This window comes from Neolamprologus brichardi, chromosome 6 (assembly GCF_056152115.1).
Source record: "Neolamprologus brichardi isolate AB-2024 chromosome 6, ASM5615211v1, whole genome shotgun sequence".
NCBI classification, from domain to species: Eukaryota; Metazoa; Chordata; class Actinopteri; order Cichliformes; family Cichlidae; genus Neolamprologus; species Neolamprologus brichardi.
In genome coordinates this window covers 10,736,411-10,760,437 of record NC_142109.1, presented here as the reverse complement: position 1 = coordinate 10,760,437, position 24,027 = coordinate 10,736,411, and the positions used below count along the sequence as shown (strand labels likewise).

The 24,027-nt window shown below is 40.6% G+C and overlaps 2 protein-coding genes across 2 annotated transcripts; both read right to left on the bottom strand.

Moving 5' to 3' along the window:
* Nucleotides 1-4,719: 4,719 nt before the first annotated feature.
* Nucleotides 4,720-6,070, bottom strand: LOC148102492 (uncharacterized). Its single transcript, XM_087841668.1, has one exon. The coding sequence runs from the start codon at nucleotides 5,822-5,824 to the stop codon at nucleotides 4,958-4,960; it is 867 nt and encodes a 288-aa protein (XP_087697794.1). The 5' UTR covers nucleotides 5,825-6,070; the 3' UTR covers nucleotides 4,720-4,957.
* A 31-nt stretch (nucleotides 6,071-6,101) lies between these two features.
* LOC148102491 (uncharacterized) lies at nucleotides 6,102-8,581 on the bottom strand. Its single transcript, XM_087841667.1, has one exon. The coding sequence runs from the start codon at nucleotides 8,334-8,336 to the stop codon at nucleotides 6,729-6,731; it is 1,608 nt and encodes a 535-aa protein (XP_087697793.1). The 5' UTR covers nucleotides 8,337-8,581; the 3' UTR covers nucleotides 6,102-6,728.
* Between the last annotated feature and the right edge of the window lie 15,446 nt (nucleotides 8,582-24,027).

Genomic DNA, 24,027 nt, shown 5'->3' with positions numbered 1-24,027 from the left:
AGTATGTTTTGAACCAGTTTAGTACAGTTCCTGAAAGACCTGTCCAGTTCTCCAGTCGTTTGAGTAATATGTTGTGGTCAACTGTATCAAATGCTGCACTGAGATCCAGTAAAACTAAGACTGACATTTTTCCACTGTCTGTATTCAGACATATGTCATTAAACACTTTGGTCAGAGCGGTTTCAGTGCTGTGGTTCTGTCTAAAACCTGACTGGAAGGCATTATAGCAGTTATTCTGTTTTAAGAAGTAATTGAGCTGTTGAGAAACTGCTTTTTCAATGATCTTACTTAAAAATGGGAGATTTGAGATCGGCCTGTAGTTGTTCATTTGTGTCTTGTCAAGATTGTCCTTTTTTAGTATAGGTTTTATTACAGCAGTTTTTAGTGATTCTGGAAACACACCTGATAATAAAGAAAAATTGACGATCTGTAACAGGTCTGACTCTAAAGTCTTTGAGACCTTTTTGAAAAAAACTTGTTGGCAGGACATCTAAACAGCAAGAGGAGGAGTTCAGTTGACCTAAGATGTCCTCCAGGTCTTTGCTGTTAATCGGGTGAAACTGTTTCATGGTGTTTAAACAGTTTTTCGGTGGACACAGTACATATTCTGGATCTGCTGTTGATGTACCAATTGCTTGTCTAATCTTTTGGATTTTTTCTGTGAAGAATTTGGCAAAGTCATTGCAGGCCATGGTCGAATGAAGTTCAGCTGCCACTGACACAGGAGGGTTTGTTAGCCTGTCAACTGTAGAAAATAAGACCCGAGCATTATGACTGTTTTTGGTGATGATGTCAGAGAAGTAGGACCTCCTTGCACTCCTCAGTTGTAAATTATAATTGTGAAGTTTCTCTTTATAGATGTCATAATGAACCTGGAGGTTTGTTTTTCTCCATCTGCGCTCAGCTTTCCTACACTCTCTTTTTTCATTTTTCACTAGTGTGGAGTTTCTCCATGGAGACTTTTTCCTTCCAGAGATAACCTTCACCTTAATGGGAGCAATTGTATCCATTACATTTAACATTTTAGCATTGAAGCTATTGACGAGCTCATTGACTGAACCTCTGGACAGGTCAGGTGTTAATGGGAAGACCTGGTTAAATATCTCACTACTGTATTCAGTTATACACCGTTTTGTGATCACTGCTGTTGATATATTTGTGTGGGCTGAGATTTTACTTTCAAAGAAAACACAGTAATGATCAGACAGGCCCACATCAGACACAGTAACCTTTGAAATGCTCAGGCCCTTGGAGATCAGTAGGTCAAGAGTGTGTCCTCTATTATGTGTGGGCTCTGTTACATGCTGAGTCAGCCCAAAGTTGCCCAGAGTGTTACTCAGGTCTTTAGTCCCTTTATCCTGAGGGTTGTCCACATGGATGTTAAAATCCCCAACAATAATTACACAGTCGAAATTCAATTCAATTCAATTCAATTCAATTCAATTCAATTCAATTCAATTTTATTTATATAGCGCCAAATCACAACAAATGTCGCCTCAAGGCGCTTCATAGATACAGAGAAAAGCCCAACAATCATATGACCCCCTATGAGCAAGCACTTTGGCGACAGTGGGAAGGAAAAACTCCCTTTTAACAGGAAGAAACCTCCGGCAGAACCAGGCTCAGGGAGGGGCGGCCATCTGCTGCGACCGGTTGGGGTGAGAGAAGGAAGACAGGATAAAGACATGCTGTGGAAGAGAGACAGAGATTAATAACAGATACGATTCAATACAGAGAGGTCTGTTAATACATAGTGAGTGAGAAAGGTGACTGGAAAGGAAAAACTCAATGCATCATGGGAATCCCCCGGCAGCCTACATCTATTGCAGCATAACTAAGGGAGGATTCAGGGTCACCTGGTCCAGCCCTAACTATATGCTTTAGCAAAAAGGAAAGTTTTAAGCCTAATCTTAAAAGTAGAGATAGTGTCTGTCTCCCGAATCCAAACTGGAAGCTGGTTCCACAGAAGAGGGGCCTGAAAACTGAAGGCTCTCCCTCCCATTCTACTTTTAAATACTCTAGGAACAACAAGTAGGCCTGCAGAGCGAGAGCGAAGTGCTCTAATAGGGTGATATGGTACTACAAGGTCATTAAGATAAGATGGGGCCTGATTATTTAAGACCTTGTATGTGAGGAGCAGGATTTTGAATTCAATTCTGGATTTAACAGGAAGCCAATGAAGGGAAGCAGGAACAGGAGAAATATGCTCTCTCTTTCTAGTCCCTGTCAGTACTCTTGCTGCAGCATTTTGGATTAACTGAAGGCTTTTCAGTGAGTTTTTTGGACATCCTGATAATAATGAATTGCAGTAGTCCAGCCTGGAAGTAATAAATGCATGAACTAGTTTTTCAGCGTCACTCTGAGACAGGATATTTCTAATTTTAGAGATGTTGCGCAAATGGAAGAACGCAGTCTTACATATTTGTTTAATATGTGCGTTGAAGGACATATCCTGGTCAAAAATGACTCCAAGGTTCCTCACAGTGTTACTGGAGGCCAAGGTAATGCCATCCAGAGTAAGAATCTGGTAAGATACCAAATTTCTAAGCTTTTCAGCGCCGAGTACAATGACCTCAGTTTTATCTGAGTTGAGAAGCAGAAAGTTAGTGGCCATCCAAGTCTTTATGTCTTTAAGACATTCCTGCAGTTTAACTAATTGGTGTGTGTTATCTGGCTTCATGGACAGATAGAGCTGGGTGTCATCTGCATAGCAGTGAAAATGTATGCTATGTCTTCTAATGATGCTGCCTAGGGGAAGCATGTATAATGTAAACAGAATTGGTCCTAGCACTGAACCCTGTGGAACTCCATAATTAACCTCAGTGTGTGAAGAGGACTCTCCATTTACATGCACAAATTGGAGTCTATTAGATAGATATGATACAAACCACTGCAGTGCAATACCTGTAATACCTACAGCATGTTCTAATCGCTCTAATAGAATATTATGGTCAACAGTATCGAATGCTGCACTAAGGTCAAGAAGGACAAGCACAGAGATGAGTCCACTGTCAGAGGCCATAAGAAGATCATTTGTAACCTTCACTAAAGCTGTTTCTGTGCTGTGATGAGCTCTGAAACCTGACTGAAACTCTTCAAATAAACCATTCCTCTGCAGATGATCTGTTAGCTGTTTGACAACTACTCTTTCAAGGATTTTTGATATGAAAGGAAGGTTGGAGATTGGCCTATAATTAGCTAAGACTGCTGGGTCTAGAGATGGCTTTTTGAGTAAAGGTTTAACTGCAGCCACCTTGAAGGCCTGTGGTACATAGCCGATTATTAGAGATAGGTTGATCATATATAAGATCGAAGAATTAATCAATGGCAGAACTTCTTTGAGCAGTTTTGTAGGAATGGGGTCTAAAAGACACGTTGATGGTTTGGAGGAAGTAATTATTGACGTTAACTCAGAAAGATCGATTGGAAAAAAAGAGTCTAACTTAACATCAATGGAACTACAAGTAGCTGTAGATAATATTACATCTGTGGGATGATTATTGGTAATTTTTTCTCTAATGATAAAAATTTTATTTGTGAAGAAGTTCATGAAGTCATCACTAGTTAACGTTAAAGGGATGGTTGGCTCAAAAGAGCTCTGGCTTTTTGTCAGCCTGGCTACAGTGCTGAAGAGAAACCTGGGGTTGTTCTTATTTTCTTCAATCAGTGACGAATAGTAAGCTGTTCTGGCTTTGCGGAGGGCTTTCTTATAAAGCAACAAACTATTTCTCCAGGCTAAATGATGATCCTCTAAATTTGTGACACGCCATTTCCTCTCCAGATTACGAGTCGTCTGCTTGAGGGTACGTGTTTGAGAATTATACCACGGGGTCATGTACTTCTGATTAGAGACCTTAGTTTTCACTGGAGCTACAGTATCCAGAGTCGTACGTAGTGAGGAGGTGAAATTATTAACAAGATAATCGACCTCTGTTGGGGTAGCGTTCAGATAGCTGCTCTGCTCTGTGTTGGTACAGGGCATTGACGATGATAACAGTGGCTGGATTATATTCTTAAACTTAGTTACAGCGCTTTCAGAAAGACATCTACTTTGATAAAGTCCACTCTCCACTGCTGCGTAATCAATTATTGTAAATGTAAATTTTATCAAGAAATGATCAGACAGGAGAGGGTTTTCAGGAAACACTGTTAAATGTTCAGTTTCTATGCCATATGTTAAAACCAGATCTAGAGTGTGATTAAAGTGGTGGGTGGGTTCTTTTACATTTTGAGAGAAACCAATTGAGTCTAACAACAGATTAAATGCCATGTTGAGGCTGTCATTTTTAGCATCAACATGGATGTTAAAATCACCCACAATAATTATTTTATCTGAGCTCAGAACTAAATCAGATATAAAGTCTGAGAAATCAGACAGAAACTCTGTGTAAGGCCCAGGTGGACGATAGATGATAACAAGTAAGACTGGTTTCTGAGTTTCACAGCTGGGGTGGATAATGTTAAGCATCAGGCTTTCAAATGAATTAAAAGTCTGTCTTGGTCTTTCATTAATTAATAGACTGGTGTGAAAAATTGCTGCCACACCGCCCCCTCGACCTGTGCTTCGAGATTTCTGGTAGTTAGAATGACTCGGGGGTGTTGATTCATTTAAGCTAACATAATCATCCTGCTGCAACCAGGTTTCTGTAAGGCAGAGTAAATCAATTTGTTGATCATTTATTAAGTCATGTACTAACAGAGACTTGGAAGAGAGAGACCTAATATTTAATAATCCACATTTCACTGTTTTACTCTTTGGTTCAGATGTGGATACTGTATTGTTCTTTCTTTGTAAATGTTTAAGTTGTTTGTTGCTGGTTTTTAGTTTGTTTTTTGTCTTTTTGGAAGCAGACACAGTCTCTATGGAGATGGGTTTTTGGGGGGGTAGCAGGAGGAGAGAAGCTGCAGAGAGGCGTGTAAGACTGCAACTCTGCTTCCTGGTCCCAACTCTGGATAGTCATGTTTTGAGGGGTTTAATAAATTTGTCCATATTTCTAGAAATGAGAGCTGCTCCATCCAAAGTGGGATGGATGCCATCTCTCCTAACAAGACCAGGTTTCCTCCAGAAGGTTTGCCAATTATCTATGAAGCCCACATCGTTTCTGGGACACCACTCAGACAGCCAGCAATTTAAGGAGAACATGCGGCTAAACATGTCACTCCTGGTCTGATTGGGGAGGGGACCAGAGAAAACTACAGAGTCCGACATTGTTTTGGCAAAGTTGCACACCGATTCAATATTGATTTTAGTGACCTCCGATTGGCGTAACCGGGTGTCATTACTGCCGACGTGAATTATGATTTTATTGAATTTACGTTTACCCTTAGCCAGCAGTTTTAAATTTCCTTCAATGTCGCCTGCTCTGGCCCCTGGAAGACAATTGACTATGGTTGCCGGTGTCTCTAGCTTCACATGTCTGAGAACAGAATCACCAATTACCAGAGTTTGACCCCCAGCGGGTGTGTCACCGAGTGGGGAAAAACGGTTAGACACATGAACGGGTTGGTGGTGTACCTGGGGCTTCTGTTTAGGACTACGCTTCCTCCTCACCGTTACCCAGCCTTTCCCCAGCTGCTTGGGGTCTGCCGGGGAACAGCTAGCGGGGCCTACGCTATCTTCGGCTGCACCAGCTACAGGGGCCTGGCTAGCTAAGGGTGAGTGCAAGGTGCGAAGCCGAGTCTCCAGATCAGTAATCCTGGCCTCCAGAGCTGCAAATATGCTACATTTGTTACAGATATCATTACCGCTAAAGGAGGCCGAGGAGTAACTAAACATCTGACACAATGAGCAAGAAAGTGCAGAAGGGACAGGTGAAGTAGCCATGGTGCTAACGGGTCGGCTACGAGCTAAGCTAGCGAAACAGTACAGAGACAGTGAGTGACAGTGAGTGAATACTTTGGCTATAAATTAGGTAGTGAGTACACAGAAAGTGTGCTTCGGATGAAGCACGTGAAGATTATACTGTGAAAAAAAAGAATGTATTTAGAAGTTGTTAATTAAACTGCTAAGCAAATAAGCTACTCAGAAACACCACTGTGTTTGAGCAGGAACAGGAAGTGATACTATACCACAGAGCGAGCGAACACCAAGTGAAATCAACACAGATCACAGACAGCAGTTCACTGAGATCATTAAAAAAGTCTGTGCAGTATTTGGGAGGCCTGTAAACATTAAGAAACACAACTTTGGATGGGGCCTTCAGCTGTAAAGCCACATATTCAAAAGACTGAAAACTTCCAGGAGACAGCTGCTTACATTGAAATGATTCATTAAATAAGACAGCAACCCCTCCTCCTCTCCTGCTCACCCTGGCCTCACTGATAAAACTGTAGTTAGGAGGGGTCGTCTCGATGAGAACAGCTCCACTGTTACTTTGGTCCAACCAAGTTTCAGTTAAAAACATAAAATCAAGGCTGTGCTCAGTGATTAAATCATTAATTAAAAATGTTTTCCCAGCTAAAGATCTAACATTTAATAAAGCCAACTTAAGTGTTTTAGAGGCATTACTTGTCCCCTCGTGTTTGGGAGCAGTCTGTGGCACACAAGGTATGTTTACTATATTTAAAGATCTTTTAGAGTGCAGCTCTCTGTGTTTTGACCAGGCCACATGTCTCCTTCTGTCACCTAAAAGTACAGAAATTTTAAAACCTTCTAGTAAACATTGTCCCAGCTTCTCCTGGGAAAAGTCACCACTGCCATAATCCTCGCAGCCCGGACCCTTCACACATCACACATCAGACTGCGGAGACAGGGCATGAAGGTGGTAAGGAGGAACTAAGGGGGGCGAAGCTGGGCAATGTGACTTCAATTGCTCTGTTGAGGGTGGGGCTCGATGGCGAACCTTTGGCTGCTCTGGTGGGGGGTTTATGGGGGACAAAAAGGGATTGGGCCGGGGGGTAGATCTGAGCCCAGCATTGACCCGCTCCATCATCTCCTCAGTGAATTTCAGGAGTGGGGAGGAGGGAGAAAGGGAGGGGGAGGAGGGTGATGGCCTGTCAGGGGTTTGGGGGACTGGGGAAGATTGTGGTCCCTGGTCCTGGTCGTTGGTGTTGTTGAGAGAGTTGGAGGCAAATAGGGACCCCTCTTCTTGCCTCAGATGTCTCTCCTTTCTGAGGCTCTTCCCGGGTGGGGGCAGATGGAGCTCCTCCTCAAGGTTTCTGCTGAGCTTTGTCTGTTCTTGGAGTACTGTTTGTTCCTCTTTATGAGATAACTCCTCGTTTATCTCAGCCTTGGCACCAAGCACAGATGGATGACGTATGGAATAAAACAAGTTGGAGGTGAACAGTTTCACCCCTGACTTGTTAAAATTAAATCCATTTGCTTTAAACAGATGCCTGCGTTCCCAAAAAATATTAAAGTTGTTGATAAAATGCACTGAGTGGTCAGTGCATGCTGATATGAGCCATTTATTCAGTGTGAACAACCTGCTGAATCTCTCGTCTCCTCCTCTGACGGGCGGTACAGGTCCACTGATGAATACAGCTGCATTCAGAGAGTTTACAGTATTTAATAATCCAGTAAAGTCCCGCTTCAGAACCTCCGACTGTTGTTTGGACACATCGTTTGACCCTGTATCCAGAACAATGTTTGTCACAGTTGGATATTCATCTGCAATTTGAAGAATTCTCTCCTTCAGGTTGTTGACCATATCCTTAGGAAAGCAGAGGACTTTAGTGTTCTTACCGCACATCCTTTGTACATCCTTTACGGCAGAGTCACCCACAATCAGAGTTTCAGGCCTAGCCTTTAGCTTTCCCTGTGGCCTTTTACTTTTCAGTAGATTTTCAGACCTTACTTCGCTACTTTTAGATGGATGGTTGTCCGATATAGATCCAGGGTCCTTTGATAGTGGAGCAAATCTGTTCTGCAGTTTCACATTCAGTTGTTTTGGAGGTTTGTTGTTAACCTTCCTATTCACGGTTGTCCAGTCCTGTTTCCTCTCGTATACAGGGGTAGAAGAGCTTCTCTGTCTCGTAGGAAGTGAAGGCCAGTCGGTTTCAGAGATTTCAGCTCGCTGTGCTCTGCCTGTGATACGTCCTCCCCCTTCCAGGAGACATGATTTATGTCTTGGTATTGCACCAAGACAGTCCAAGGGGGGATTATCGCTTGAGGATTTATAATAGTGCACAAAGTCTACTTTCTTGGTCATGTTATTTGTGCTCCTTAGCTGTGTACTAGCTTGCTCATCGCCATTGTTTTGAATCAAAGGCAAGGTTGTTTCATTTCCACACAGTCCATTTACCTCCACGTTTACTTCTAAGCGATGAATTTTTGTCTCCAGTATTGCAATCTTCTGCAGGAGGCTGTGGTAGTCATCTGTGGAGAGGGAAGGCATCTTGTTGCTAGTTAGCCTAGCGGTTAGCACCTTTCCAGGCTATTGAGGCTGTTCGGTGCCCAGACGCTGTAATCAGGCTTCAGCTGTGTCTAGGCCACAGACACACGGAGCGCTGAGGATAAGGTAACTGTAAAAATGTTGCTGTTTCTGTTAAGAACACTTTAGTCCTAATGATCTATAAGTGTCCAGAAGCTATCGCAGGTAAGCTCATACGGAAAAAAGGGAAAAATCAGCATAAAAATCAGCATAAAAATCAGCATAAATCAGCATAAAAATCAATAAAAATCAATAAAAGACGCAAAGCATTTAAAGAGCAAAGAGATGAAGCGTCCACACTCACAAAAGGGGGAGGAGCAAGTGTGGAAAAAATTTTAATGGAAAAAAGCAAATAAACCTACATTTATTAGGCTTCAAAATAATATAAGCATTGTGGTGTGACAGTTGCTGGCACCAGTTCTTAGGTACAGTTGTTTAACTGCTCATTAACATATTTACCTAATCAGCTATTCACATCGTAGCAACTCAGTGCATTTAGACATGTCAAGACAACCTGCTGAAGTTCAAAGCTAGCATAAAAATGGAGAAGAAAGTTGATTTAGGTATTCAGAAGAGTACTTCTGAACCCATAAGTTCATGCTGAACCTTAAAGTAAATGAGCTACAGCAGTTGAAGAGCACAATATGTGCCATTCCTGTCAGCTAAGAGCAGGAAACTGAGGGAAAAATGGACAACCAACTGAATCATTTAAACACCACATCTTGCATGAGTATTGTTGCTGACCATTTTCATCTTTTTAGGACCAGAGTGCACCCATCTTCTGATAGTGACTGCTTCAAGCAGAATAAGAAACCATGTCAACAAAGCTCAAATCTTCTTTAACTGGTTTCTTGAACATGACAATGAGTTCACTGTGCTCAAATGGCCTCTACAGTCACCAGATCTCAATCCAACAGAGCACCTTTAGGATGCGGTGGAACAAGAGCTTTGCATTGTAGATTTACAACTGACAAATTTGCAGCAACTGTGCCACAAAGAATTTAGGCAGTTTTGAAGGAAAAAGAGGGGCCCAACCCAGTGCTACGGGTCAGTAAGTCTCAATCTCAATAATTTAACCCTCCATACAGACTGAAGGGTACAACCTAAAGCCTCTAAAACCCAGAGTCCTATATTTTCCTTGTTATTGAAAGGTGTGGTTATTATTATGTTGAAGAGCTCTCCAAATTCTGCAGAAATAAATCACTCCCTGTAAATTTAATCATATACAAGTGGCTTAAATTTCAAACAGCTGTGTATTCTAGTATTATTCACACCAAGAGCAGAAATTGACAGCAATCACAGATTTGTTGCAGCTGTGTGTGCCAAAGTGGCACTCCTGTAAAAAGCTGTTACAGTCCAACAAGCAAAATGACAGTTTACAAATAAACATATAAGCAAAGACTTTTAGAAGAACGCGCTCTGGACAGACCTGCTCGGCCACAGAAACAGTTTGATTCAGACCAAAGACTAGAAAAGAACTTCCCACGGTGAGGCACGGTGGTAGAAGTGTTATGGTATGCTGTTGCTTCACGGTCTCAGGGGCAGCCTCAGATGAAGTAAGACATTCATAAAACAATGATCCTTGGCACACTAACACACTAACAAAGTTTACGGACAAGTCACGTCCAAGTGTGGCACCAGTAGGCCCTGTATAAAAAAGGCTTGTCTAAACATTTCAAAGGTTTGTAAGCTATGCAAGGAGACCAGCACATGAGATATTTGATGAAGAGTGGATGCTATATTAGTTGGAGGCTCCAGGAAAGCAGGTAAGGGAAATTAATGTTTTTTCTTTCTTTTCATTGTTTTGTTATTTCAATTCAATTCAATTCAATTCAATTTTATTTATATAGCGCCAAATCACAACAAAAGTCGCCTCAAGGCGCTTCATAGATACAGAGAAAAACCCAACAATCATATGACCCCCAATGAGCAAGCACTTTGGCGACAGTGGGAAGGAAAAACTCCCTTTTAACAGGAAGAAACCTCCGGCAGAACCAGGCTCAGGGAGGGGCGGGCATCTGCTGCGACCGGTTTCAGTGGATTTATTGTTTAAAATGTCTTTTTTTTCCAACAGCAGAATATTTGACTCTTTATCATCTACTGCTTGGCACTTCTAAAAGTGTACAAAGAATTTATGTTTTAAGAAACATTAGGAGAAATGTGCACACTCAGTCTCCTTCACTCAGTCAAAACTGCAAAGACTGGATTTCATTTTTGTCTATAGGGCAAAGTTGCAATAAGCTAATATGGGTAATATGAGTAAGTAAAGGCTGTTAGTGTGGCCAAAAACTTGGGCAATTTTAATCTACTGTGAGCATGTTCATGATGGCACAATGTCGTGTGTCACAGCTGAGGATTTCTTTGCACTCACTTTTTACCTTTACTTCATGATGTTATATTAGAACTCTGCACTGACAGTCTGCCCCCGTATTTAAGGTGCACAACTCTGTAAAGGTTAAAAACAGCTAATAAAAAAAGAATACAAGTATATAAAAAGGAAGCGTGGACCTGGTCACACTCATAAATAAGCCACAGCTGCCCTGGGGCGCACTGACAGAGGCTCATGACCCGATGCAGCATCCTCAGGCTTAGGTGCTGTCTGTAGTGGAGCCTGCAGGGTCTATTTGGTCACTGGGTTGCAGATGGACACCAGAACTCATCAACAATCATGGTCTTTGACATGAAAGTTTGGTCAGTTTAACTTAAATTGAATTACAGTTTTATATCATCAAATCAAAAGGTGCTTTGAGGTGCTTCTTATTTTGAGTTAAAGACCCAATAATACAAAAAATACTGAGAATTTCACTGAAAAAAAAAGGCTCAAATAGTAGACAACTCCCTGATCGATGACAGGGGTGTCAAACACAAGGCCCAGGGGTCAGGTGAGATTTCAATACAGCCCACTGGATCGCATTGGAAAATGTGAATGAAGGTATAAACTTTTGACTTTACTGTAGTTCCATTTATAAATTTAAAAGGTTTATAACCTTTCCTTTTGATAAAGATCTCCTCCATGTCTAAGTAAATCAACAATTAGATGACAGGAAGTTGTTTTTTCCCCCACTATCTCTATCTACAATATAAATTTTTGTAGTTCAACTTTTTTTTTTTTTTTTTTTAGAAGGTTTGGCCTAAGATCAAAGCGGGTTGTGTCTGGTCTTTGATGTAAAATGAGTTTGACATCCCTGCCCTATGATCAACCTATTGGCAGTCAGATTGAAGATTGAGGACTCTTTTCACAGGAGCCCTCCAGCAGAACCAGAGGGTAACTGTTTCCTGAACCCAGACTGGTTGCTGGTTCAGCAAGAGTGGGAGCTGATAGCTGCAGACTCTCCAAAAATAGAATAGGAGTCAAACTTTAACCCTGCATTCTGCGAGCATTGTTCTCTACTGGGATAAAATGGTGCTATAAGGTGGTTAAGATATGTTGGGGCCTGATAATTAAGGACATTGTATCTGACTTTAAATCCAATCCAGGATTAAGCAGGGAGCCAATGAAGAGAACCCAATAACACAGAAGTGGATGTTTGCTCAGTGAAACTAGATGCACACATGCAAGTGGTCAGAACAGGACTTCAACACAGCTAAAAATAGCAGCAGCATTGGTAGAGCTCCAGAGGTCCACGAGGAGATGACCTTCAACGGAGCATCAGAACTTATTTTTAATCAGGTATTGTTATTTCTGTTCATCAGAGGAGTAGCAGAATGTTTGAATTGCACTTGTGCATTTAGTTCTTCTGCTTTTGCTTCTTTTTCTCTGTGGCCTGAATATCCTGTGGGGCTGCTGCTGAAGCCTGGCATATAAAACAATCCACTCCATTCTTGTAATTCCACAACTTATGAGATAATAACACTGAACGGGTACATCGTTGCTTCTATGTCACATACACCTTTTTGGGCTTATACTCAATTATAATGCATTACTTTACAAAATTACAGCTTAAATTAATTTTCACAAACAATCTGTTGCCACAGTGGTTAGCACTGTTGCCTTACAGCAAGAAGGCAAAAAGACATGCAGTTAGTAGGGTTAGGTTATTTGGATTTGAACCAAGGATCATTATTATTATCATTACTAGCAAAAACCTCCATTAAACTTGATATGGCACAGTTGAGAATTTTAAAGAAAACATTGAATTACTAACAAATCAAATCAAATCAAATCAAATCACTTTTATTGTCACATCACATGTGCAGGTACACTGGTACAGTACATGTGAGTGAAATTCTTGTGTGCGAGCTTCACAAGCAGCAGAGTTGTGCAAAAATACAATAACATAAAACAAGCAAAATATAAGAATGGCTAAATCTGAGACTAATAAATATATGTACAATATATAATAGTATATGCATTACTGGATGTGTATACTAGATATGTTTTTCTACATGTGTGTGTGTGTATACATATTTTACACACACACCCAAACTTTTCACAGAGGACGAAATGAAGACCGGTGAGTTATCGATAGTAATAGAGAAACTGTTGGTTCCGGATAATGTTGATTTAGTGCCTACCAAGAGGAGCTCGGATTTATTACTATTGAGTTTGAGAAAATTAGAAGAGAACCATGAATTTAGTTCAGCTAAACAGAGGGTAAGGGAGGATGGGGGAAGAGCAGAATCAGCTTTAGTGGACTGATAAAGCTGGGTGTCATCGGCGTAACAGTGAAAATGGATAATGTATTTACGGAAAATATGTCCAAGCGGTAGAAGGTTGATAATGAAAAGAAGGGGCCCCAGGACAGATCCCTGGGGTACGCCAGTGGTCAGAGGGAAGGGCTGAGAAGTAAAGGATTTGAGTTGAATGAACTGAGTGCGATCAGACAGGTATGATTTAAACCAGGCTAGTGGCGTATGGGAGAGACCGATAGAGGCTAGCCTACTGAGAAGAATGGAGTGAGAAATAGTGTCGAAAGCAGCACTCAGATTGAGGAGAATAAGAATGGAAAGTAAACCGGAGTCAGCTGCCATAAGAAGATCATTGGTTATTTTTATAAGTGCTGTTTCAGTGCTATGGGAGGGGCGAAAACCAGACTGGAACTGTTCATAAAGATTATTATTAGTTAAATGTGAGTGGAGTTGTGTGGCAACTATTTTCTCAAGAATTTTTGAAAGGAATGGTAGATTAGAAATAGGCCGGAAATTCTCAAAATTATTGGGATCTAGACCATTTTTCTTTCAATATTGGGTTGATGGCGGCAATTTTGAGGGAAGCAGGAACAGTTCCAGTGGTAAGTGAAGAGCAGATGATAGCAGATATGAGGGGAAGCAAAGAAGGTAGACATGCCTTAACCAAAACTGTAGGAATGGGGTCTAGCTGACAAGTAGAAGGTTTTGACTTACAGATGAAATCTGAAATATCAGTAACCGAGGGGAGCTGGAAAGCAGAAAAACAGTGTGATGGGAGATGAATTACACAGGAAGAGCTAAATGGAACCTCGGAAACCAGTTCTTGGTGTATTTTGTGAATTTTCTTAATGAAAAATAACATTAAAGAATCACAAAAGGAGGACGAGTAAAGATGAGCAGGTCATCATCAGCAATTTAAGGCAATACTTTACCTCAAAGGAATGGGCGTCCACACCCACTCACAAACTGGCCTCAGTCACATGATTTGTATATACAAATAAACAGAAACTTTTTATACTTTTTATTTGAAATCAATATTTTAATCAGTCACAATATAAATGTTACAAATCTTGGTATCTAAGGTAGTTTCTAAGCTACGGTTCACCAAGATTTGAACCAATTTTCCAGGAGGAGTCTGGAAACAAACCTGCAGACATATATTCACTGTGATCATTATAGTATGACGACGACGATGATGACACCTGACTCCTGATTCTGACCTGCATAAACTGCCATGACAATGCCATGTTGTAAGAAAAGACTGTTAGAGGGGCTTGGATGATGCTAAAACTTCATGCAAAAGTGTCACAAAAGTTCTACAAAACATAGCTCTGGGTAAATTTTCATATCAGACTTTGACCACGCATCAGTCCTCCAACATTGGCAAAGAGTTAAGTATGTTGAACAGCATTACAATGACCCACTTAAAAGGCGTTTGTCTTCTTTGAAAAACTATAAGGAAGCCCTTTCACTTCATATTCTACTCTGTTTCTTGCTTCATTCACTCATTTTCTCTTCGTTTTTTCTCAGATCTCCTGGCTTTCATCCACTAATGGAAGTCATTTTCACATACCTTTTACCCCATTTCCCAGAAGGGCATGTCAGCTCTGGTTTCTGCTCAAGCACAAGAATGATATGGACCTCATCAGAGCGATGAGAGAGAGGGGGGGAGGATGAACCGAGAATAATAATAGAAAAGTAGAGTTGGGATGCATGCTGGAGAAGATGTCAGAACCTGTAACATAATGTGGACATTAGCTTCCCTGAAATCCTAGGGGAAACAAACAAGCATTATGCATCTTGGCCATAATGGTGATGCATATGTTCCTTCTGTTCTTCATCACTTTGTAGTACTAATGTAGTGGAACACTTTCCAGCACAGGCTTTCAGCAGTTTGAGCCAGCCTCTTTCACATGAAGTTTTTTCTTCCATAAAATTAAATTGTGAAGTTGTTGCATATTGTTGCAATGTGCATTAAACATTAGATGCAGTCCTTCCCTACCCACTGTACTCTTTATGATTATGAAGGCACTGAGACCAGCTTCAGAAAACACATGCAAACAGATGAAACAGTGCAGGCAAAATTAAGAAAACATACTTTATTCTGTATTTTTTGCCACTTACATATGTGATTATGTGTATGCAGCTTGTTTTGGTAGTGGCCTGTGTTTTGCAGTATTTTTTTTTATTTCTTTAGTAAATGTTGTGGCTGTGTTGCTAAATTAATAAAGATGCTTTCCTGATTCATTTCTGATTTGTATGACTTCATTTGTTTTCTCAGGGTTACCACAAAAGCAAAACATTCTGGATATCTTGTCATCTCTGAACAGCCCTTCAGCAGCATCCTCAGCTGGTTGCTGTTTGTGTTATTCTCAGTGCTAACTGATTATTTAGGTCACTTATCCTGGTTGGAGAAGTGGTTAAGAAAATGGACAGATGGGTTTTTTTGTGACTGTACAGATGAAGCCAAAGAGCTTTTGCAACAAACAATGCAAGGATTAATCAGACATTCTTGGCATAGTGAAGTACTTCTTTTGCATAAATTTGCATCATAGATGTAGCTGTTTTTTATGCACAACATATTTACACCAACTAACCTGATGCGAATGTTTTTGGGCTGTGGGAGGAGGCTGGGAAGAACACAGGGAGAACATGCAAACTCCACACAGAAAGCCTCCAGATGGCCAGCGGATTCACGCCCAGGCCCTTCTTGCTCTTAGGTGATGGTGCTAACCACCCCACCCTCGTGGCTGCGTGGGTTCTCTCACTCTGGCTGCACTCCGGCTTCCTCCCACAGTCCAACAAATTGAACGATAGCTTAACTGGTGCTGAGTGTGAGTGAGAATGGTGGTCTACTGCTCTGTCATGGCCCTGGGATGGGCTGGTGACCTGTACAGGGTGTGCCTTGCCTCTTGCCATATGACTGCTGGGATAGGCTGAATTGGATAAGAAGACAGAAAAAAATAGATGGACTGAGGGATGGATGATTTTGATGCTGTTCATTTGTAGATGCCCTCCAACAGTGGATGTCTTTTAATAGGTTATTTATGCATTTTATAAAACTTTTAATTTGTGGCAACTTTGGGCAATGATTGATGTGTTGAGATTCAATGGTTATGACCAGGACATCAACTGCTGAGAGGAAGAGAAGGCTTAAAAACCTGAGAAAAAGCTATACCTGAGGTCTGCTTCACTAAGCTGGATTATGAACCTGGTCAATTTAAGAGCTGCAGGACTCTTACACTTGATGAAAGTCCTCATTTTATTCAGAAGATTTTACCTTTAGTGAGCTTGAAAAAGCTGCAAATATACAGCACAAACAATGCTGAAGTTAAGTGAAATAGCGCATAATACATGCTGTCATGTATTGTAGCTCGTCTTTGTCTCTCTTTCACTTGCGTCTCTTGTCATGTGAGTGAAAGAGATCCACCCAACCACTGGAAAACTTTCTCTGTGTTCCAAGTCATTTGACAGCCACACCCACCTTTCCTGTTCCCCAATCCCCGTTTTGATCAGGCCCAGTGTATCAATACCTGCCATCTATCTGTTGTTTCTTGGCAGAGTGTCACTCAAACATTCACGAGCGATATTGTTTCCAGATTGCTGGTCCAGTTCTTAATTGTTTCGATCTTCTGTTACCTGATTACTTGCCAACCTGCCTGTGAGACACTGACCCACTTTCTGCTCTCGCTGCACAAGTGACACACGGACACAAGTCGAACGCGCTTGCTCCTGCAAGAGTTCATGACTCACAAAAGTCAGTTCAGTTAATGGTGTTGGAAAATAAGAACATTCACTTCAAAGTGAATGTTCAAGCACTTCAAGAAAGCAAAAAAACCCTATTTTTTTTTAAAATGTGGAGACTGTGTTGTCATGTGTGAAGGTGTTTTGTCTATTTGCATGCATTTTGTCTGTGTAGAGCTCTCAGCGCCTCCTTAAAATCCAATGAAGGGCAATAAAAAGAGACTTGGCAAATCAATGATATATAAGAAGCATGTGACCCAAATGTCTGCTGAAGCTTCTGCTCCATAAGTGAGAGGAAAAACAGCAGCAGACAAAAGCATCCATCTGTGCAGGAAGATAAGGTGACTGTGAAGTTACACAAATGAATACATGAAACAAAGGGTGAATTACATGTTTCCATTCTTTATTACATGACCTTGTTCTGCAGTGGTTTGCAGTGGCATGCTGGAAAAACAAAGAGAAGCTGTTTATCTCAAACCACTATGAACTCCTAACTTTTGATTTTTGATGACTGTGGATGCAACCATGCATTTATCAGCATTATTGGTACTAGGTCTATATGTGTTTGAACATATTATTGCCTCTGTTCACCACTGCCGTGGATTTTAAATCAAAAAATCAAAATATTATTAAGGGGCAGGCTTTCAGCTATGATCCAACGTTTAGGAATTACAGTCATTTTTATGTGTAGTGCCTCATTTTCATAGGCTCAGATGTAGCTGATTTATTATCCACTGTGGTAATGTCATGGTGCTGGGTTGTTGACCCAGCGTTTTGTGTTTAGTGTGATTATTGTCTTCTGTTCTAGTTTATTCTGATTTTGGTATCCTGTGTCCTCCCCTTGTGCCTTGTTCGTGTTGTGGATTTCCTGTTTTATTTTGAAGGTCTGTGTCTGTTGTCACTGTGTTCAGCTTGTATCCTCCAGTTGTCTTGTGTATTAGGATCAGCTGTGCTTCCCTCCTGTGTGTGATTACCTGGGTTTCTTGTGTCTGTGTGTGTGTATAGTGGGTGTCGGTCTGTGCTCTTTGTCGGCTCGTCTGCGTTTCATGGTGTTCTGTTCCCTAGTCTGCGTCTCTCTGCCCTTCACCCCGTTTCGCTATGATCTCAGGTTTGCTATTTAGTTTTCCCAGTTTAGGTTTGTTCAGTAGCTTCTCTCTTCTCATTTCCTGTTTTTGTCACTCTGCCACTTGTAAATAAACTCTCACTCATATCATCAGTCATTGCTTGCATTTTGGGTCCTTTTTCTCCAACACCACACGGCTCGCCCCGGCAGCCATGACAGGTAGGTATTTGAACTGTGATGCTTTTTAAAAATTATTTTATACACTATGTGCCTGAGTGTATCCAATTAGGGTGAATTACATGGTACATAATTGTCCTTACCATCTCCAAGAAAATGATGTGCCCGAGAGATAATCAAAAAGTTAAATTACACATTTCCATCACAACTTCATGTGTGAGTTCACATAGTCTTTAAAAATGATTCGTTTGCATTGGATAAAAGGTTGAAAAATTAAATAAAAAATTACTTTTAAATTTGTAACAGGATTGACGGACCCAACCTCATACTTGCACTTTAGACACTTTATTTCAGTTGCTTTTTACTCTAATTAATCTAATTAATCTAATTAACAACAACAACCCCTCAGGTCAGGGGTTCTCTCAGCTCAGGCTCCTGGTACACTCCTTTAAACAGGGGAGGCGTGATGAGCTGATGGAGCTCCAGTGTGTCTCAGCCTCCCCTCCAGTTGCGCCCAAGCCACACCCTGCCACATTTTTATTTATTTATTTGTTAAATTAAAAAAAATCTATGTAAACTACGGTTATAATGGTAAAATATGTAAGGGCTAACATGACCATGACTGTGGCATTGTAGGTCAGAACCAGCAGGGATGCATGCAGCCGCAAAATAATCTTATGTGCACATGATCCAAGAGCTGGTGATGATGGACAACGAGAGATGTTATCAGTTACTTTGTTTGATTTGGACTTGTTTCTGTTGTGCAAGCATGTTTTAGGGTTTTTTGACGCTAGCATGAGGGACTTTAAAAAAGTGTTGTAAACTGTAATGTCTTCTCTTACAAAGAGTAAGGGAAAGATAAAAATAAATCTTCAAAGACATCTGATTGATGCATAGCCAACATTCAATTTGGAACAGTATAAATACACATAATTCTGTCAGAATTTTAACGTCTAGCTACCATTTTTGTTTCTTTTTTTCTTGCAACATGCCTACATAAATAATATTAGTCTATGACATAATCTGAATTGGGGTTTTTTTTTTTTGTTTTTTTTTTAAACAGTGTCTGTAACATGACGGCTGTTTAAATGTGTATTTGGTGTCTTCACTCATGGCATCACTGATGACATTTACAAGAGCATAAATGCAGGAACTGTTTTGTTTCCAGACCCTTTAACACCTGGTAAAGCACAAATATATATCTCATTCATCTATTTCCTAATCACTTATCACCTAATCCTATCCCGATATCATGACAAAGCGTGTAATAGACACACCGGTCCACCGTGTCCATTTCACGCATAACCTCTCCAAAACATGAACTGTACACACATGCAGAATTTGCAGCAACAGCAGAGGAAAATATTTTATTCCAAGCCAACGTGAAAATAATCACAGGAAAGCCTTTAAGTAGACATTATTAACACATTTACATGTATATACATATTAGCCGCCTAGCTTAAACGTTTCTGATGATTAAGGATGCTGTAATGTACTCAATATGTTTTTTGCTCACTACAGACCTTGTGGCTTTACATACATTTTCTCCTCCTGCTGCTAATGCAGTTTCTGCATGCGTGTCCATTTCACGTTTTGGAGAGGCAAAGCGTGAAATGGACACGGTGGACCAGGGTGTCCATTACACACTTTAAGGTAGTTGGAGGGCTGAAGCCCATTCCAGCACAGATGGCACACACATGCACATTTATTGTATTTTAAAGAACCTGATTAATTTCAAACTGTTTTACATTAAAAGAGTATGGCAGATTGACAAGAACATCCTGTTTTGGAACAGCATGACACCAAATATTTTCCCACAATCTCTTGTGAAATGATGAAGGGAGGGGGAAATCAATCATAGCATCCACTGAAACACCCACTGAAGCCTCTGTTCCACTTGAGACAAGGAAAAACAAGGCAGATAAAAACATCAGCGGCCTGAAGTATAAACAGTGTGTACACCTTTCCACAGACATAAACTGCTACTTATGAAAGGAACAGTGTGTAGTGGACTGTAAAGACTTCTCCTAACCCCATGCCTGAGTGACTCAAGCCTAATATGGTGAAGTAAAGACGAAGAACAAGTTGGAAGATAGAATTTAAAATGAAGCAAAACAGCTTTAACATTTTTTTTCACAGAACAAAGCAAATAATTATGTCTGTAATTAATCTTTTCGTCCTAGTTTTGCTTCTGAAGTTTTATCTTCTGTTCCTTTTGCCAAAAGTGAGATCATCAACTAAAACACAACACTGTTCTTTGTCTCCTTTGAGGGTCTTGTTTTCACATTAGGTACAGTAAATCATACAGTGACATAGTGGCTGTGGTGTTCAGGATTAGGTTACATGACGATGCTTAGATTCAGCTACCTACCAACTTTATACTGTCTAATGTAAAGAAGTATGAAAAGTATCCTGTAAATGCAGGAAATGGAAATCAGCCAAGACAGCCTGTGAAACATTGCTAACATTTTTCTCTATGAACCAAATTGTATTCCACAACAGAAAAGCCAGCTGTTTCCAACAACTGTAATGTGTATTTTAGGATAGCAAGAGAGAGAGTACTTCTACACCCGAGTCCTACTGTTTTCAGTAAGTGGTTGTGGAGCTTTCACAGCAGCTGTGTGCAGGGCCGTGCAGAGAGGTTTAAAGGGGCGGGTGCTCAAAGTTAAAAAGGGGCACATTGAGCCAGGCTGAATAACAACAACACACATTCATTAAGAATCTAATATGGGCAACAAGGCAAAGAAAACGTAGCCGATGTTTTACCTGATGGGTACAATGTTGCTGTTGAGGGGTTGCTGTGGATAGTGCTGGAGGGCCGGGCTGTGTTGATCTGAGACTGTAGACATTAAAAAGTCCATAGGAGAGATGGTAGCTGATTAAACAAGTGTCATGAGATAATAACAAAATGCAAAGATTGGTGACAGCGCTTGGAACCATAAGCCAACAAAAAACTGTGAGAAATAAACTCGGCTCTGCCTGTGAATCACTCTTTGCTTCTCTTCTTCCATCCATCCCATATTTCATATATCACTCTCCACTTGCTGTCTATCTGAGAACAAGTCACAACTTGCTATTGCAATACACTATAATTTAATTATCCACACTTAACAACTCTTGCACTTCATCTATAATAAAATGATGACAGAAAAATGTTATAGCACTGCCTTTAGTAGCCTCACACAGCTCTACTGTTTCCTCCTCATGTCCTTACCAGGCATGTCTGGACAATGTTATATCATGAGTAATATTTTTTTTTTAAATCCATCTAAATAAAACAGACACATGCACGCACACACAGTGACGTTTTAGACCTTCTTCAGAATACTGTATATACTATGGGCATCATGGTGCTGATCCAGAATCCTTACATTACTGTTTATTACTAGAGCTACAATAATAAAGCAATGAGGAGGGGGAAGTAATAAATATGAAATAATGTATTTATGATGATTCCATTTGTTTCACTATCCACTCTGTCCAGGGGCAAAGCTTATTAAATTTTAAACTGTAGAGATACAATAATTTTACTGCTGTAAAATCCAAATTTTGTCTTATTTAAAATATAAATCTAATATAATCTGCTTCTTAATGTATGTTCTTTAAAATACAGCGTGTGTTTTTTAATATATTATACTTATAATAATGCATAATTATGTGGACATGCATATTAGACCGTTTTTTTAGTGAAATATAATCCCTCCAGAAAGGCAGGAAAAGCCCGGAAACTTTAAAACTAAATATGTTCTAAATACTTTAAAACTAAATATGTTCCCTAAAACGGTGGACAGAGATACAGACCCATGACAGCCTTACACAGGTAGCCAGCAGCTATGACCAGCACTACTTGTGCAGTTAATAAAAGGACAGGTAATGTTTGTCATGCTGTTGCACACACAGCACGCTCGTTTGTTTCAGTTCGTCAGTTGCAACAAGACAGCTTACCAACGTGTACATAATAAGCTAATACTCCTGTGTGCTATACACTACAGTGTACGCTGTACAACTACTTACTGGTTTTGTTGCATCAGTCTGTGTCTCTGAGTTAATGTGTTTCTCCTACAGCACCGCAAAAAATGCGCGTGCTCTTTGTGAGCTCGTTCCCGGCTCGTAACCAGCGCGTTCTGCCGTCAAGGGTGATCATTGGTTAAATGTGATCATGTGACTGATGCAAGCCAGATTCTTTTATTTAGCAAAACTGTGATTAATAGTTAAATATTATTGTTGAGGGGCACAGACAGGACTCCGCACGCACACACATTAAAAAAATAAATAAATAATTTTTTAAAAAAAGTTGCCTCAACAAAAGGGCACTTTGGGCACCCATCAGGAAAGGGGCGGGTGCTCAAGCCCCTCTAGCCGCCCCCCTGCACATGCCTGGCTGTGTGTTTTCTTACGTGCTTGTGAATGTCCTCCTTCTTTTGGTGAATTCCATCTGAAGTCATGAAATCGGGATTTCTGAGTTCCCAATCTGAATTTTCAACTGGAAGGCCCACTCAAGGTAGACGTCCAACAGGCCCCAATAACCCAGACTTAACAAGCCAAGATGGCCACAGCGCATGTAAACATTAGCAGAACTCGAAATCTTGTCATCTGTATCGCAACAGTTGTGTATTTGTAACTAGCTAAATAAGCCTTGTATTGCTACGGATACACAGATGGTTCTACCTTGCTAAGGAACAAAAGAAAAAAAGAAAAAGAAAAGTCCTGCCATGTCCTCATCTTGGGAGTGACATCGCTCCCAAGATTGTCATCTGGCACAATGCTACGTTTTTCTTCTTCTTCAGCAACTAAAGATGGTCAAGATGGTTTTGCTCTTTTTGGTTTTTCAGAATTTAAAATATTAAATTTAACTAAGCACAGTTATGACTTTGTGCATAAACACAGTGTTAGCTTGCTTTAGTAGGAGGACGCATAAGGACATTGTACAACTGGGAAATTAACACACCGGACAAAGATGAATATCGTATTTGCTCGACTGCCTCTTCTGCACCCAACTGGAAAATAAGCTCCACCTGCTGTTATCCTCAGTCCAAGTAAATGAGATTTTAGGGAACAAGGGGAAAAAAGGAAAAAAATAACCCTCTGAGTTTGGTAACTACTGGGTACCTATAGGGTACAGTGCTAGAGAGAACCTAAAATCAGCATGAACTGGCGCTAACAACTTTTAAAGAATAAAAATAACTACTTTATATTTGGCTGTTGTAATTTTTTTACACTTTTGTCCTACACTGGAACAAAGTGGAACCACACAAGCATCAGTGACTCAATGAAAAAAGAAAATGATCGCCTAAAGCTGCGACTTTGTGAACCACGTGGTAATCTGGATTTCTGTCTTTAACATCTTATTGCATTATTTACATTGAAGTGCAGTCACATTTAATTAAATGCAAGCAGCTATTTTTAGACCTTATGAAAGATGTGTAGGCATGCAAGGTTATCTGAGCCACATGTAATTTTGTGCATGTGCATACAGTGGGGCAAAAAAGTATTTAGTCAGCCACCGATTGTGCAAGTTCCCCCACTTAAAATGATGACAGAGGTCAGTAATTTGCACCAGAGGTACACTTCAACTGTGAGAGACAGAATGTGAAAAAAAAATCCATGAATTCACATGGTAGGATTTGTAAAGAATTTGTTCGTAAATCAGGGTGGAAAATAAGTATTTGGTCACCTCAAACAAGGAAAATCCCTGGCTCTCACAGACCTGTAACGTATTCTGTAAGAAGCTTTTCTGTCCCCCACTCGTTACCTGTATGAATGGCACCTGTTTGACCTCATCATCTGTATAAAAGACACCTGTCCACAGCCTCAACCAGTCAGACTCCAAACTCCGCCATGGCCAAGACCAAAGAGCTTTCGAAGGACACCAGGAAAAGAATTGTAGACCTGCACCAGACTGGGAAGAGTGAATCTACAATAGGCAAGCAGCTTGGTGTGAAAAAATCAACTGTGGGAGCAATCATCAGAAAATGGAAGACATACAAGACCACTGATAATCTCCCTCGATCTGGGGCTCCACGCAAGATCTCATCCCGTGGG

Excerpts from the sequence above, each read along its gene's own strand:
- LOC148102491 (XM_087841667.1), bottom strand. The coding sequence starts at position 8,336 with ATGCCTTCCCTCTCCACAGATGACTACCACAGCCTCCTGCAGAAGATT.
- LOC148102492 (XM_087841668.1), bottom strand. The coding sequence starts at position 5,824 with ATGGCTACTTCACCTGTCCCTTCTGCACTTTCTTGCTCATTGTGTCAG.